Source organism: Rhynchophorus ferrugineus, unplaced genomic scaffold (assembly GCF_030347505.1).
Source record: "Rhynchophorus ferrugineus isolate W39M unplaced genomic scaffold, kcgeb_rfMv2 rfM3, whole genome shotgun sequence".
Lineage (NCBI taxonomy): Eukaryota > Metazoa > Arthropoda > Insecta > Coleoptera > Curculionidae > Rhynchophorus > Rhynchophorus ferrugineus.
In genome coordinates this window covers 34935484-34953345 of record NW_027472582.1, presented here as the reverse complement: position 1 = coordinate 34953345, position 17862 = coordinate 34935484, and the positions used below count along the sequence as shown (strand labels likewise).

Genomic DNA, 17862 nt, shown 5'->3' with positions numbered 1-17862 from the left:
TATTTTCCAAATTTTCTATAACTTTTTCTCATATTTTTGCCAACATAACTATGCTGTGTCGAAAGAACAACATCGTTATTTCAGCATTAGCAACGATCCAATCATCTATATATTTTTTAATGGGATTTAAACTACAGTTAATTAAAAAAATTAAACAGCCAAAATAAATCCCAGCGCATGTAAAGTTCTGAAAACTGTTGACTTATCAACTATTGGACTATCTAAACGGCTTTTGAGAATATGAGCTGGGTTCTTGTCCAATAAGTCTGGCAAATCATTATATTCAGCATTCATTCAGCAGTATATATTTTTTAAATCAGGCAAAACTTATTTTATGTTAGGAAATATAACAACTATTGAAGTCAATAGTCAGGTTAAGTAGTTGTCAAATATTTCTCTTTCGTATTTTCGCCATCAGATATCGCTGATCCAAATACATGGAAGTTATTTATATGTGATAATTTACGTCCTCAACGTTCAGACACTATATAGTTATAGTGGTCCCTTTGAAAGTAAATTATAATATTAGTATTATTATTTATATTCATCTATTATAACTCTAGTTTTTTAACATGAACAATATATCATCATTGCTATTTTTTATCACAATATAACAGGTCCATTGAAAAGTCCTCGGCCTACCATAGTAAAACACATTTTTTTGGTGAAATTAGTTTTTTTTTATTCAACATAATTCCCTTCAAGGATGATATACTGATTATAGCGACCCTCCAACTTTTCGATACCATTTTTGTAGTACGATTTGTCCATTGCTTCAAAATAAGGCTCAGTTTCGGCGATCACCTCTTCATTCGACGAAAACTTCTTCCCAATGAGCATTCTTTTGAGATCTGAGAACAGGAAATAGTTGCTGAGGCCAGATCTGGAGAATACGGTGGATGAGGAAGCAATTCGAAGCCCAATTCATGGATTTTTGATATCGTTTTCACTGATTTATGACACGGTGCTGTTTGTTCATATGCGGCCGTTTTTTCGGCGATTCGACCTTCAAACGCTATGTAATAGTCGGTGTTGATAGTCCTTCCTTTTTCAAGGTAGTCAATGAAAATTATTCCATGTGCATCCCAAAATACAGACGCCATAACCTTGCCAGCTGACTGTAGTGTTTTCCCACGCTTTGGAGCGGGTTCATCGTGTACAGTCCACTCGGTCCACTGTCGATTGGACTTCGGAGTGAAATAATAAAGCCATATTTCATCCATTGTCACATATCGATGCAAAAACTCGGGATTATTACGTTTGATCATCTTCAAACACTGCTCCGAATCATCAACTCCTCGTTGTTTTTGGTCAAAAGTGAGCTCGCGCGACATCCACTTTGCACAGAGCTTTCTCGTACCCAAATATGCTATTCATATTTTTCTTCTGCTATTTAATTCAATTTCAATTTACGGTGATTCAAAATCATTTTGTGGATTTTTTACATGCGTTCGTTGGTAACAACCTCTTTTGGGCGTCCATTGCGTTCATCGTCTTCGGTGTTCATTTCACCACGCCTAAACTTAGCATACCAATCCTTGATAATTGATTTTCCTGTGGCAGTGACGGAAAACTCGATCATCAAGCCAAGTTTTTGCTTCAACTGTATTTTTCCCTTCAAAAAGCAATATGTTATCAACACGCGAAATTCCTTTTTATCCATATTTTTCGCAATAATAAGAGCTATGGTAAAGAAGAATTAGCAAGAGGGACAGAAAAGTATACCTTCAACAGTTTAAAACAAAATACCAATATCATATATTACAATTACTTTAATGTATTAACAGCACTGCATTTAAAAAATAAGCAATACATTGTTTAAGCACAACCTAAACTTTAAATAATAATTTACATAACCCAACATATATATTTATAACTAAAATACTGATAATTCTTAATGTTATACTTAGAAAGTGTCTTATTTACAATATGACAGTATCATTATGAATTAAAATGCCCATATATAATATATACCGTGTCATTAACTAAATCTATTTATATATAATTAATCGTTTGTAAATGGAAGAACAGTGAAAAGTATAGGAACTATTGTTTAATGATGAATAAGATAAAAATAACAGTTAAGACAATCAGGTCCATTTTTAAAGGAATGTTGTTTCTTTATACTATAAGTCTACTAGGAACATTGACTTGTCCGTATTTGCTTCCAGTAATAAGGAACCTCTCTGGTGATAGTGATAGGGTTATTCTAACCAGTGAATACTACGCACTGCCGAATCGATCTAGATTGTGTCTTTTCAATTTGTTATGTTCTCCGACGTCGTTAGTGGCTGGATCTGGATGGAATCCGTCTTTGAATATTGGTAAGTCGTAATCAGCTGTGGGATCTGCTACCCAGTGCGGCCATGTCTGGATTTCGCCGTATAAGGCATCACCAGGGCATTCCGTATCTGAAATATTTAAATTACAATTATCATGATCATGAATTACGTTATTTTTTATTGTTATAGAATGTTTGTGGAAATATATTTATGTATTTATAGCATGCAGTAATTTTTATCTATTATTGGTACTGATCCACCCAATTAGAACATCTGTACTAGAAATAAAGAAAAAATGGATTGGCAAAGAACTATAAATTATAATAAGATGCTTTTACTTAAAACATCAATATAAAATATAAGTATTAAATAATAAAGGATTTGTAGAATAATAAAGAATTGTGTTTAACATTAGTATTTTTATAAGGACATGACATGTAAATTTTAAGTGCTTGTCATAATTTATACATTTTTGTAACTATATTACAATTAAATAAAGATCATTATAAATGAATCTTATTCTACTGATGAAGTATATTTTTTAAGCGATTGTCTGCAGATTTGTGAACTACCAATATTATTACGTATGATATAAAATATTTTATACAAAAAGTAATAAAATAATCTTTCACTGTCCACAGAAGATTTTGCAAAGCCACTACCAGTTTTACAACTTTAGATTAGCATTATTTCAATCTTAAAGCTGACCGTTTCTGGGAAATATCAGCAAAATTCACGGTACTGATTATGAATGATTATTGCATTCGGGCCAGTAAAATAACATTTTTTAATGGCGATATATGAATTGATTACAATATTTTATCATAAATTATACACTCACCTCGCACTTGTCTATGTCCAATTAGTTTATAATCTTCTCTGATGTAACCTTCTCTTATTCCTATCAGTATCAACTGTTTGACTACTATGAGTTGACTAAGTGGTGGTACTTCATCTGAAATAAAGCGTATACATTTAATATTTGAAATGCCCTGTTGCTTTATGATGTTTATAATCTATTTATAATTAAACAAAGATAAAATTTAAAATTTTAGTAATTAATTTATAGACAAATTAATGTAAGTAAAAATACTGTTTTAATATGATCAGGCAGAAAAGAAATATTACTTTTTGTAGAATTTGTTTTCATCGAAAGAACGTGAAACAGTTTCTCTTGCTAATTTTGTTGTATTAATATTTAATAATTTCATTATGTTTTAATGCGTGTTAAAATTATCCCTTTTGAATTCAATGTTTCTTTGTCGAGTTTTTTAAGTGGTAATTTTCCCTTTAATATTGCAATTTTTTATATCTTACTATTTTCCGATAGCAATTATTACATATTTTCTTCGGCAGTTTGGTTACATTTTTTATACTGTGTTTTTTTTATCTGAATTAATTTTGATAATTTGTTCATTTTACCCAGGAAATATATAAATCCTTGATCAAAAAAGTCTCTTAAAAATACGGAAGTAAAACTAGAATTCTTGTTGCAGATTTCTTCGTCACTGTGTCAAGTTCAGTGTAGCCTTGGGCCTTAGCTTTGTTACTTTACCTTTAATAATCAAGGTAAGTGTACGCAAATTGATATATGTCGCAAATCACGATAAAAACCTCACGTAACATCGGAAATTGTCGACTTTTATAAATATCAGAATGAATTTTATCTCTATATACGTTTAATTATTAGAAATTTGATTTAAAAAATATAGAATATTGTCATAATTCCCCGTAATTTACGACATCCATTTTACGGTTATAATAATAAAATATATTTATTTAGCTGCATATGGCAGTCAGTTTCTATGCTATATTTTAATGTCAGAGTATCGTAACCAGATAAGATTAAATATGCATTATATCAGTTTATGATTTTGTATTTATTGTTAATAGAAACATTTTAATGAATGAAATTTTCATTTCGTTATTTACATTCTCTTTGCTAATAAACTTAATCTAAACCAACAAACCCAAAGAAAAATACCACAAAGTCTGCTATTTTGTTGTTAAATAAATGTGTTCGTTTGACAATTAATATATTTAACGGTTTTGATATACAACAATATATAGTCAATCGAGATTTTCGTTTCTCACTATAACATAATTTTTTGCGCATTAAAAATGTCCAGCTTTATCCGAACGCGAATTTTACTTTATTATTATGGAGTAAAATTCTACAGATAGTCATCATATTCTTGTGGAAGTGTATGGAGATCATACATTACTTGGGGAAATTGGTCTCGATTTAGAGATGGTGATTTTTACGTGAAAGGTAGAAAGCGTTCGGACCAACTACAGAAATGTGAAGACAAATAATTGAAGATGTTATAGACGAAAATGGATGTCAGGCACACAAGGAACTTGCACGGTTGTTGAATGGTGATCACTCATTTCTTGATATTTGAAAGACCCTGGTAACCAACAATTAGATACAAGTGACGTTGAAAGGTAATTTCTTACGTCCGAAAAGTTGCTTCAGCGTCTTAAAATACGTAATTTACGCAGCCTATTATTTCTGGTGATGAAACGAGGATGATTATATAGTAAACCTAAAATGTCAATCTATATAATCTATTCAAAGGTATTGGTGAACACTATCAACAACAGATGATCACATTGAAGTAAGCGTTGGTTGAAATAATATCGAAGTAGGAAAACTTCTACCTTTTGATAAATTATGTTCTGGATATGTATTAATTCATGTTAGTGAAACAAAGCCATATTTTCGTAAAGCAATATGCATATATTAATAACAATGATTGACATCCGGCAGTTATTAGTGATTATAACTTATTATAGATAAAAATGGGAAGACCTTGTGTCGCCACTTTTATAACATTCAAAATATATTTTACGGTTATGATTTTTTAAATTGTTATATTTATAATAATTACTTGTCACTGTTAAATTATCCGGAATACTCTATAGCACATTATTTTTAAATATATCGCGTAAAAATTATAATTTACTCGGCTACTATTCACGGCAAATATTCTCTAAATAAAATACCTCTTCGGTCTCCAATAAATGGGTCATTGACAAAAAGATAGCTGTACGAAATCGACGTGTTTTGTTGATGAATTAATAGCATAACCTTACCATTTTACATATTTGTAATGTATCATTAAATATTAAACAAAATAGTTTGTGTCAAATTTTGCAACTTGTATTTTTAATTTTTTTACAATAATCTTTCTTCTATTGGATTGTAAATGGGTTAAAATAAACTTACTTGACCAATCTCCAATTAAAGTAATCCCAATACTTTTATCATTGTATTTGGGTGCATGGGCCCCCACAGAAGTCCAGCCCCTACCAACATATATTCTATTGTCACCTCCCGCGGCAAAACTGTAGCCTATGTCATTCCAGCTATTGTTTAGCTATAAATTAAAGAGTTTTAAATAATATATCATAATAAAATATTATATAGAAATAGATTTCTATATCAAAATATTCTATCTATTTTTGGTTTTAATGAATTCACGACTCCATGGGTTTTAACATGACTTTCTAATGAAATGAATGAAATAAAAAATATTTAATCACATGCAATGTATTAATTTACTAACCTGATGAAGATCTTGCATCCATTGCATAGCTTTAATACAGTCATCCTTGTTGTAACAAGCTTCTGGCCTATACGTATGATGAATAACAACAAAAGGGACTGGTGTTTGCATAGTTTCAACTTGCGTTGGTGGTCGTGCGCCCCAGTCATCTCTTGAAACAAACTCAGGTCCTCGGCATATTAAACAGTTGATACCTGGAAAACAATAATATGTGCTTTATCATAACAATCAATTATAGCTTAGAAATCTTAATCAGACCATCAGTTAGTGTCAATTTTATGTGCTGATTCGTAATCACTATTAAAATTTTTTTTGTCTATATTACAAAAAATTAATTCCTAGTGTTCTAATTATATGAAAGATTAATGTTGTTAAATATTTAAATTAATAAATCATTCGGGTATCAGAAAAAGTTTTAATCAAAATGTTATGTAATGTTGCGATAATGATTTTTGTTTTCATTAAAATGTTCATGTAAAATATCATCGTTTCGATATTTAAAAAAATACTGGCTATATTGCCAAAATAAAAAATTCACACTCAATTCATTCATTTTTAAAATTAATAATTAATTAGTCTCATCAGTACTATTACAAACTAGAGGGATGTTGGGATGCTCTTCTACTGCTATTTTAAATTACATAAAAAAAATCTGGATAAATAAATCAGTTACATACCTTTACTAAATTAGCAAGTTTTGTACATTATTGAATTATTATCGTCCATTTTACTATATAAGTGCTAAATAATCCGTACATTCTAGTGACTTATGTAGAATACATATTTTATGTTTTGCGACAACTAGAATCTTACGTGTATTTTAAAATAATTTTCAATTTAGGTATGTTTTCTTCGTAAGTTGTTCTTGTTTAAATACCATTGCTTGGAGTTTTTTTTTCTTCAGTATTTAAATTGTTGCTTTTATAAGTTAGCAGATAATAAGGTTTAGCTATTCGGATCAATCCTAGACCTATTTAGCCATATAGATTTCAATTATAAGTCACTCAAGTTTCAATATAAAGTGCCATTGTCGATGCTTTATACTATATATCTCTAATATCTCTAATGAAGTGATAAAGCGTAATGTCCCTTTAGGTCCCATAGATAGTGTCACTCAAAGTGTTAAATACTTCGGAAGAGTGTTAGTGCACCCTAATGTGCTTTCTGATCAGCTAAATGTGCGATATCATAGTAAAGTGCGTAGACTAAATTGTTTAACGCCGATTTTTTTTATTTGAGATACTTTGCACAGGAAATCACTTAATGAAGTAATATTCTACGAGCCAAACCCTGTGATCTCGTATAGTTGTATATTGTATAGTGAAGTATAATAAATGGTAAAAACAAAAAGTATTTTAACTAAAGTAATAAACTTTCATTTTATTATAGACTAAGTAAATTGGACCAAAGAAGGCTGTGCCCTAGATAAGTATATTACTTAGTGTTGCCATTGTAGAGATAGATTCTAAGCTACTTGGCAATGGCTAGTACTAATATATTAACAACTTTTAAAAAATAGAATAGGTAAATTATTGAACTACTTATATAAGTTAGATTATAAGTTATAATATACATAAGTTATAAGAGTTATAATAAATAAAATATATATTTGTACATTCTTCGCTTACTACTACTATTAATGTTGAATATTATTAAATTTTCATTTTTTATTTGTACCGTGTAGGCAAATAAATAAAAGTTAAAAAGGAAATATTTAAATGACGCCTTTATGTGATTTGACGTATGGTAATTATTAAAAACATTCCCTTTTATTAACAAACGGTAGTTATTTAACGCGGAGGTAACTAATAAGTTCTAAGTATTTTAATAATTGTTAAGGATATATCATTATTATATGAATTTTTTACAGTAATTAGAATAGCTAACACATTGTTAAGTAAAATATTATTTTACGTTTGGTTTTTCTGCTGGTACTTTTTTGTAATTTATAATAGGTATACAAATAATTTTTGACAAATAATTAAATATCTTTCGTCATTTGTCCACTCATTTTTATTTATGTAGTATGTACCAAAAAGTTAATGAATATTATCATCGCTAAATACGCTCTCTTTTGTTCGATAACTTCTTGCCTTTTGAAGGTCCTATTATGCCTCTTTAAAAAAACTGGGTACTCTATTTTCAGAAGCCTCTTTTGAGGCGAGTTTTAACCGACGAGCGACCAGTAAAATAGTTCTCCAGATCCGGACCACAAACTGGATGCCAATGTCTCAACCAAGCTCTCGGAGCAAGTGATTTCCCTGATGAAAATATCTATATAAAGTTTTTTTGGGTCTTCTTTTTGTATCAAGCCTTTTTCAGGTGGTTACAAACGGTTTTTTGTTCATTTTTCCTCCTAGGCAATAGAAATAGTGCTATAACGTTAGGTTTATTTCCTTGATTTTATCCATATTTTCGACATTTGCTCTTCTAGAGTGTGATCTATCTTTGATGTTGAAATTGTTCAAACGAAATCGACGAAATTAAAACTGCACTCGATTGGATGTGAAAGTTATCAGAACTATAAACACTGTATTTAATGGTCTAGCTTACCCTCTCACGTTTACCCAAGAAAAACTGTAAGATATGGTATGTTCTTTTTGCTGTTGTCTATCTTTGTCGACAATTCAAACAAAACTGAGTAAATCATTCAGAAAACTGTCAAATACATTTTTTTAGTACGAAATATCGGCTTTCTAATGCCTTTTGTGCAAGAATTAATACATTATTTTTACTAGACTTACTTGAGTATTGAACTGTTAAAATGAAAGATTCACATCAAGTATCATTTACCGTCACTGATTAATAATTCCAACATTTATAAAAATAGAAACATATATTGAATGCTAAAGGTACAAGAAACTTACCGATTATAACATTTAAAAGTATTATTAAATAATTCACCATCGTTTAAAATAAAATAAACAGAGTAGTCGTTTAGTTTAATTGATTGGTCCGTCACTGATTGAAATGGTAAATAATGGTAATGATCTGTGGTAAATAAGTCGAGCATTAAGAAAAAATCCCCTAAATCATTCACCATTAATTAAATATTGCATCAAATCCTGTTTTGATTAAAATGTACGTGTTTTTCGTATAGTATAGCTAAGTAAATATAGCTTTAACTCACCTATATGTAAACCTAGAACTATTATTAAACTATTTCATATTGAAGTGATGTTAGAGCCAAATACTAATAATTTGCTTTAAAATATTAAGTGATTAACTAAGGTTCCCTCATTCTTAGAGTTATTTGTATAGTACACGTATTAAGTAAATAAGTCTGATAACAGTTTTTAAAAGAACTAAATATTGATGCTGTTCGCAAAAGAAATATAGTTTTCAATCCTCAAATACGAACGGTTTTCATGAAACCATCAACAGACAATAAAACTGAAAAAGTTATCGTATATTCGACTTAAAAATGCATATATAGCTTCTAAATTTGATTATCTGGGGAAGCACATAATAATTGGTGGAAAGGATTTAATTAGATATATTCGAAAAAAATTATTTGGTGGTTTTGCAAATGCCATTCTGCAAAATCTAGATTTTAGACAAACTTTAGATTATGAAAAAAAAATACGTGATGTTCTAGGGAACTGCTTATCACGGTTTCTTTGAAGTTTTTAAAAATTACTTAAAATAAAAGTATCAGAGCATTTTATTAACAAACTAACATACCAATATATAAGCTACCAATTATTCTATATTATTGCATCATAAATAATTAAATTAGTTTACTATTGATTAAATATTAATTAGTTTTGGAACAATGAAATATTACTGTATATAGATGAAAAGTAGAACTTACTCGTGAATAAATTCAAAATTATTATTAAATAAATCAACATCGTTCTGAAAAAAGTAAAAATATGAAGGTGGTTGTTACTTCAATAGGTTAGTCAGACACTGGTTGAATATATGGTAATGATCCATGTTAAATAAGTCGAGAATTCAGAAAAATCCCCTAGGTCATCGAAAATATTGGCCTTCTTCTAGTATCCTTTTATATCCTACTGTGTATTTTGTGAATTTTTCAATAAAGTCAAAAAAAATTATAAACTGTATTCGGATCTCGAATACGTTTTTCACATATTGATTTAAATACATAAAAATAATTACTTTATAATGTTTGAGAATATATTAATACAGCGAAAAAGATTGAAACGAATTATTTTCGGCTTTATTTGAACGAAAATTGGAAAACATATGGCTTTAGATAAAGTCTTAAAATTAATTAAAATGTCAATTAGCAGTTTTTGGAGTATTCGAATATATTAGGGATTATTTATAACTAAGAATATCGAGAGTCAGTTAATTAAATACTAACAATGTCGAAAAGCTGCTTCAATGACCAAAAACTGGTTGATTTTTCAATCGTATGAAAAACACAAGGAATAACCAACCTTAAGTAAAAAAAAATGTTTTGAATATTTCTAAACTCTACACATGTATATCCTACGCACAGTAGGTATAGGTTATTATTTATGTATAGGCCATTATTATTTACCTATATATCTTCCATTTATTATTTATTCCAACTAATGTCACATGGGGGAGTTATGCAGTTCTTTTATTGACCTTGAATTCTGTTGCTGGTATTACTTTAAAAAATACTAGTGTACTGTATTTTGACAATAATAAGTTGGTTATTCTAAAATTTAATGTAATACAGTATTTTTTAACTATAATTAGCAATAAAACATAGAGATACTGAGGTCATTAATTTCAGAAATGTTAACGATTGCTTATATTATTATATTAAAGTAAATATGTTTTTCATTATTTATAATAACATCATTCATTTTTAACTAAAACATACTAATCGTGTTTTGTGAAAAATATGAAATAAAATTAGTAATTATAAATAAATTTATATTTAACTTACCCGTGTATAAACTTAATACTAGTATCAGGAAATACATGTCTTTAAATACACAAAACAAATGTTTACGCAAAAATACTGATCAGTTCCTTTAAAATATTAGTCATAAACTGAATAAAAATATGGTCGTTATTGAATATATCGAGTATTTGGAAAAAGTCCCCCGGTCTTTTACTATTAAAGACATAGTGGAGATATCAGCATTTAAAAAAATCAAACCTGAATGTTATGCGTATAAAATTTCTTAAGGACGCAGCGATAACCAACAGAAATAAGCCTAAATAGATTGATAAATTCGTCAAAAGATAAACATTTGTTTACACAAACATATGATTAACAGTCGTAACAATTAATGTTACTCGTTTGGCAATCATGTTATGAATGTATATGATGTATTTTTAATATTTTAGTGCAAAAACATTTCTAAAACTAATAGAATTAACAAAGAAAGTATAAAAAATATATTTATTTTTTAGGATATTCGTACTTAAGCATCGTAAAATATCTTAACGTAAAATAATCTTAGTCAGCCAAAGTAGTGTTGAATAAGAAAACTACTGATTTGCAAAAAATCAACCCAAAGTTGATAAACCCGATAACTAACGCCTGTGAGAAAATAGTATTAACTGAATAACTTCAACCACTGATATTCATGAATGAAGTCGTCATGACGAAACTCTAGGTTCTATAATTTACTACTTTTATACTACTTGTTTTAATTAGAACAAAAACACACTCTTTTTATTTATCATCAGCGACAGTTATTTTATGTGAAGGTGATTAATAAATTCTAAGTCTTAATAATTGATAATATTATTGCTATGTTATCTCGATAATTTACGGCAGTTAAAATAACATATTTTATTTATATATTTGATTATAATTGGTTATAATAATCACATATTTTAAGGGCATTAATATGAATAAATTCAAATGTAATTTTTTCTTTGTAATCTCTTATTTAGTGTGATTTTAAGAATCGATATATTAATAATAGTTATAAGGGTAATAATAGTAATAATATAAAACCAGAAATAGTGAAAATATCTACTTTAAATTTTCATATTCCTAACATTTAACAAAGATTCGATAATACTAATAATTAATCGAAATAAAATATAATGTTAGCTGAATCAGTTAAATTTGAATATTACTTTTTTGGCTGATATGAATGTAGGAAATATTTTAATAATAATTACAACTGCAATAACATTGGTTTTGGAAAATGTGATACTCAGTATTTGGTACTCTTACTTAACTGTTTTTTTTTAAGATAATGGTTTTATACAAAAATAAGGAATGTAGTCATTTAATTTAATAAATCAATAATTAATTTAATAAGTCATTGAACTATTAATTAACTCATTCACTATTAGTTAAATATTTCATCAAATCCAGTTTTAATTAAAATATACGTATTTTTTGCACATATAAAAAGTATATGCAAAAATAAGAATAAGTCTCGCTTTAATACACACATTAATTTAAAACTATTATTAAACTATACGATATGGATGTAATTGAAGTGACACTAATTAAATAAAAAGTTTATCGAATATATCGATCATTTAAAAAAAGTCCCATCAGTTTATAGCATATTAACCAAATAAATTTGATATCAGTTTTTGAAAAAAACTAAATATTGAACGAAAATATGTAGGTTAGGAATCGAAATATTTTAATAATAATAATAACAACGGCAGTAATAATAATATCATAAAACACTAACAAGACATTTTGCTATATTTAATATATGATTTCATTTATTATATATTAATTTGTAATAGAAATATAGCATTATTATATGAAACTGATGATTGTAGTAACTTAAATATTTTATATTATTGCAAAATAAAGAGGAGTGATTTCAAAATTCTGTAATTATACTAAATTATTTATCATTTAATTTAATCATCTTTTTATCATTTGAAATATTAAGATTATATGATGCAACAGAAAATTGTATGTAAAAGACAAAAGACAACTTAAATGTGACTTACCAATTAATATATTTAAAATCATTGTCAAGTAATCCCACAGAATTTTCGAACGATACCTATAGGCAAAAAAAAAACTAGTCGTGACCATAAGAGACCACGAACTGAATAAAAAATATAGTAATGATCAATATTTAAGATATCGAGCATTTGGATAAAAATCCCCCGATCATTCACCATTATATATTTCAGTCGAGATAATGGCAAATTTTAGATGGCCATTTACATGTTTGTCTTTTTTCGCGTTTCTAAGGAAGCGGTGGAAGTTGCGTGATAATAACACGTAAGACTTTGTGCAACAGTTATTAAAAATATATTGGAAATCCATGACATATAATTTAGGGTAATTATGTAGGCGTGAAAATAGGCCATGGGCAGATAAAAATTACCAATAATATATATGTTTTGTGTTAAGTGATATTTTTCGATAACACAATTTAATTTAATTCAGTGTACCTCCCTTGAATTTCATGGTTTTATTTTATTTTGAAATAGAAAATTATATTTTGTTAATTATAATTATATTCAACTTCAATTCACTGTTTTAAATATAGTGTAAGAAAAATCTAACTTATTTACAGTTCCTAACTTTTAATGATCTCTACATATTCGATTATTTAATCTATAGATTTATGAAATATTCATAAAATATTAATGATAATATATTAGTTTGCATTAATATCATTCCTTTTTCAGTTCCTTCAAATGTTTACTAATTTTCAGTTTCTCTCCGATATATTTTAGATTTAGATAAAATTTCTAAGTTTTATTTGCAAACAAACAATGAATTTACAAGGCCCGTTTTATTAATTCATCTAACATTAGGCTATACCTGGCCGGCTTCCAAGGAGAGTGTCTAAATCTCAATTAATACGCGGCTGTTGGTACCGCCGAATATTTTTCAACGCCAAAGCCTAGCAGATAAACCAGGCCTGGCTTGGGTAGACAATAATTAGTTATCACTAGGTTGCCCAGACTTGGGCCAAGACTCATCAATACTGGATTAGCTAGACTTGGACTAACATTTGTAAGCCGAATATGGGTTTGCCAGTGCTGCCTGTGCTTGGTCCCTTTGCCGAAGCCTGGCAATTCTTACTTAGGAGTCTGGGTCTTGTTTTCGTTTTTTCTTAAATTTATTCTTTAATTTCTTTCTTAACGGTTCACTGATTGTCGCATCGCAAACCAATGACTTCATTTCCAATATGATCTCGTTTAATTTTTTTACAAATCTCAAAGTTTACATATCTCAAACTGTAGTGGTATTGAAGTCTCGGAATCATATAGAAGGCTGGGTAATATAAATCTTCGAAAGAGTTTTAGTCTTGATTGTAATGTTTCCTCTCTTTCACACGCACGCATAGTAGATGTTACTTTCTTAAGTAAATCTTTTATCTGTGCTAGCATTTTTTTCGGTATTGCTCTTGTGTTACTAATCCCAAGTACTTCAACTTCTGAAGTTGTTCTAACTGGATCGCGTTGAGATTTACAATAGCAAGTGATCAGTCGGCTGTCAATATTTTGGCCTGTTTTTCGTCGTTCTTCATTAATTCTGAAGCAATATGGTTCTGCGGTGCGAACTACAGCATGAAGAATGCTAGAAGGCTCAATATCTGTATAGGCGAATATAGCACTATAATCCACGAACATCAGAACGTTCAAGGAGTTTGTAGTGTCATATTGAACGTCATGTTTGTTTTTAAAAACTTTTCGCATAATTGCATCCACCGTATTTTTATAGTGCTCACAGGCTTGGGTTTTTAAGGGAAATACGTCTAACTTCGTTTCCTCTAGTCGAGAATTGGATCAAAATCAATCGCTTTACGAATCTCATGCGTGTTTTCGCGAAATACGAAAAAGGCATACTAGCTGTTAATTAAACTGATGAACTATTTAGTTAGGATAATTTCCGTTTGTTTGATATTGAATAGAATATAAATAAAAATAAATTATATTGATACTAATTAATTTTTTCAAATATTTCATTGTTTTCTACATATTCTGAATCAATGTTCGATAATACATTTATATTTGGAAAAATACGTAGTTCTATTTTTAAGGGGGGCGTATGAAAAAATTGGAACACTTTGTAGTGTCGATGTAAGAAATGCTTGCCAAGTTTTACAGAGGTGGACTTGATATATCTGCATTAACGTTTTGTAAGTTTCAAAATGTATATTACAAAATCCTGAAATTGTTTGCTTTGAATAAACGAAAAATTATAAATTGACAAATTTATATTAGTCAGAAATAAAATTAGATTTGAATGGAGCGATTTAATTTTTCTCTATTTTTTTTTGAAAATAAGTATGGAGTAAATATGTATTTATTTCTTTAAAAAAAAGTAGACATAAAAATATTTTCTTTTTAGATTTAAAACTACAGCTGCGATACTACCATGATATTCTTATTTGATTACACAGAGTTATCTTTCGAACATATGGAGTACTTACCAAACAATATGTTATCATTTATCCAGACGATGCAATAAGATGTACGAAAGTGAGTAAATAGCTTTAAAACACATTTCTGTTAAAGTTTTATTAACAATGTAGGGTTATTAGAGAGAAGGAAAAAATATAAAATGATGCAATATATTTAGACCTAACTTAATGTTTGAAAAATTGGTAAGAATTCCTGGGTATAACATAGTTTGCATCTATTTAAAATCATTTCATATTATACAGTCTGTGGCAAACAAATTGATGATTTAATACCAAATATGACTATTAACTACAAATGATTCGACATAGAAAATTATAGAGGATAAAATTCATTTCAATGAAATTTATATTTTTGATATCATCCAAATCAACCGTTATCATTCTTATCTTACAATTTCAGGTGTCGGATTAAATTTTTATTAATGTATTGCTATATGTATTTTAATCAGTGTTTATTTAGTTTTGTAAAATTTGGATATCACATTTAAAATAAAAACAAATTTTGGTCTGATGGCACTGAACTCATTCACAAAATTTAATAATAACTGTAGGAAAAATAATGGTCGTTATAAATGTCTTCCAAGTAATAATTTCGTATGTTTTAAAAACAGTATTTGGTATGAAAAATATAAATATTATTAATGTTGTATTTTTAAGTAAGTACTTGAGAATCAAAACCATAAAACTTAATTTTATTGAAATATTGTATTTTATGCAATTTATAAATGTATGTATAGATATATAAATAAGTGATATTATTGGACAAGTTCAATTTAAATCAGCTTGTCACTTGGGTTTCATGCTTAATTTTTCAAAGAAAATAAAAATAATATTCATTAATTATAATTTAATTTTTTTCCAAATTTTTGTAAACAATTATGATCTCCTATTTGTTGTTATATTACTATGTATAAAATAATTTCGTGTGTCAAATGTAGTGTCTTTTATATCTCGTCTATATATGTTGAAAACTTGTGGTGAATATAATTTATTTATAAAAACGTAAGAGTACCAAAGCGTTGGATAATAAATATAGTGGTGAATATAGGGTGATTTTATTAATACAATTGATATCATGCTTAACCAAAAATGTTTAGAACATTATAATTATAGGAGTAATTAATCGAACAAATATCCTATCATGAGGTACCGATTGGAATTGATGCGCTTGAGCCAATTATGCGTAACGTGAACCAGAGATTTCGCAACATGAGAATACTATAGAGAATCAGTTAATCAAAATTAAATCACAGTTATGATATCAATCATTTAATTTTTGCCTAGAATTGTAGTAGTCTTAATAATATCTAATGAAATTCTTGGCTTTTACATTTTTTATTCTGCTTACCTAATAAAATAAAAAAGTGATTAATAACAACAGCAAGTGAAGAAGAATTAGCTAATCTATCAATCTTAAGTAGTCGTATTCATATTTCATTTATATTAACTAAATTCAATTTGTCAAAGAACTAATAGATAACTCACCTGTCAAAATATACAAGCAAACTAATAAGTAAGTCCACATAATTGGATATTTTTATTTTTAAAACGTCAGCACCACTTTAGTAGCAGAAACTTGTTTTTCTATCTGTTAATCGTTCACTGTGCAAAAAGATTATAATGATACATATTAAATATAAATTGTATTGTCTGAGAAAAAATCCCCTCCCCCCTGTTATTATTTATTTAATATATTGACAGAACATGTATTGAACTTCTATTTTATTTGCTACTAGACTAATTGTTCCAATATAAGTAATTGAGAACTTTTAGATAAGAATCGCATTAATAAGTATTTTGCGATATCAGAAATTACATCCATACCTTATATACTTATTTGAATAATGTAATTGATCTATAAATCAGGAAGCGTAAAATAGTTTGGTTTTTCTCGTATGTTCATGTCTTGTTTTATTTTTACTTTTACTTCGATATTTATTTAGTTTTTGAACAATCCTGGCCATATTAAAAGTAATGAAGTCGGTTTTTACCCAATATCAACTTTTCTAACGAAGTTGATTTTCATCTTTAGGTTTCATTAATAAACAGTTTTATAATTATAGAATGGGGTTAGGTCTGCTTTTAATTTGATAATTAGAAATTAAGGTGTTCATTCAAATCAAGAACAATATTGGAATAGTCAAAAAAGATACAATATTCGAGGAACAAGCTGTAATGATATTAGAGACAGAAAATGTTAGTGTTTTGATTTAAAAATTCTGCATATATGTTATGTGCCTTTGTATAAAATGGTAGAATAGAGAATAAACAACAAAATCAAATAAAAACAATGGTTGGAAATAGAGGAGAGGGAAATAAATATTTCTCTTAGAAATTTTTAACAAAAAAGTAAACAAGGTTTGTGTGTCTCTGCTTTCTAAGGTGATTGAAAATATAATTGCTGTCATAATTAATAGTATTTTTCTACGTAAAGTTGCGAAATTTTGTAACATGCGTTTCTTAATATAGTGATGTATGTAAATATAATTAGTATTTTACCATAAGTATGAACTATGTTGTACTTTTTTATTATTATATCTCAGAAATTACAATTATGTTTTACGAACATCGCCACATAAACAGCCAGATTTATTGCAGGATATCTAGTTAAATTGATGATTGAAGTAATGGTCAGGTTCTTGAGGTTATCGGGTAAATACCAATATTTACTTATGTATATTA

At 28.1% G+C, this 17862-nt stretch overlaps 2 protein-coding genes across 8 annotated transcripts in view; one reads left to right on the top strand and one right to left on the bottom strand.

The window, feature by feature from the left end:
• LOC143193280 (trichoplein keratin filament-binding protein) overlaps positions 1 to 17862 on the top strand; it is a 138244-nt gene that overhangs the window by 66496 nt on the left and 53886 nt on the right. Inside the window, exon 2 of one of the 2 annotated variants that reach the window (XM_076399388.1) lies at positions 3779 to 3851. The exons of the other annotated variant lie outside the window; for it this stretch is intronic. The gene's annotated coding sequence lies outside the window, so the exon portion shown is untranslated. The remainder of the gene's footprint in view (positions 1 to 3778; positions 3852 to 17862) is intronic. 2 annotated transcript variants of the gene reach the window in all.
• The window catches only part of LOC143193283 (peptidoglycan-recognition protein LB), a 70626-nt gene continuing 54518 nt past the window's right edge, over positions 1755 to 17862 (bottom strand). For 3 of the 6 annotated variants that reach the window (XM_076399401.1, XM_076399402.1, XM_076399400.1), the window contains exons 2-5: positions 5855 to 6048; positions 5515 to 5665; positions 3124 to 3237; positions 1755 to 2411 (exon numbers count right to left, since the gene is read on the bottom strand). In XM_076399401.1, coding sequence (XP_076255516.1) covers positions 2224 to 2411; positions 3124 to 3237; positions 5515 to 5665; positions 5855 to 6048 — 647 coding nt within the window. In that variant the 3' untranslated portion in view covers positions 1755 to 2223. Of the gene's footprint in view, positions 2412 to 3123; positions 3238 to 5514; positions 5666 to 5854; positions 6049 to 10745; positions 10863 to 12742; positions 12888 to 16665; positions 16915 to 17862 lie in introns of those variants that run through there. The other 3 variants (XM_076399403.1, XM_076399399.1, XM_076399404.1) reach the window with 3 other exon arrangements.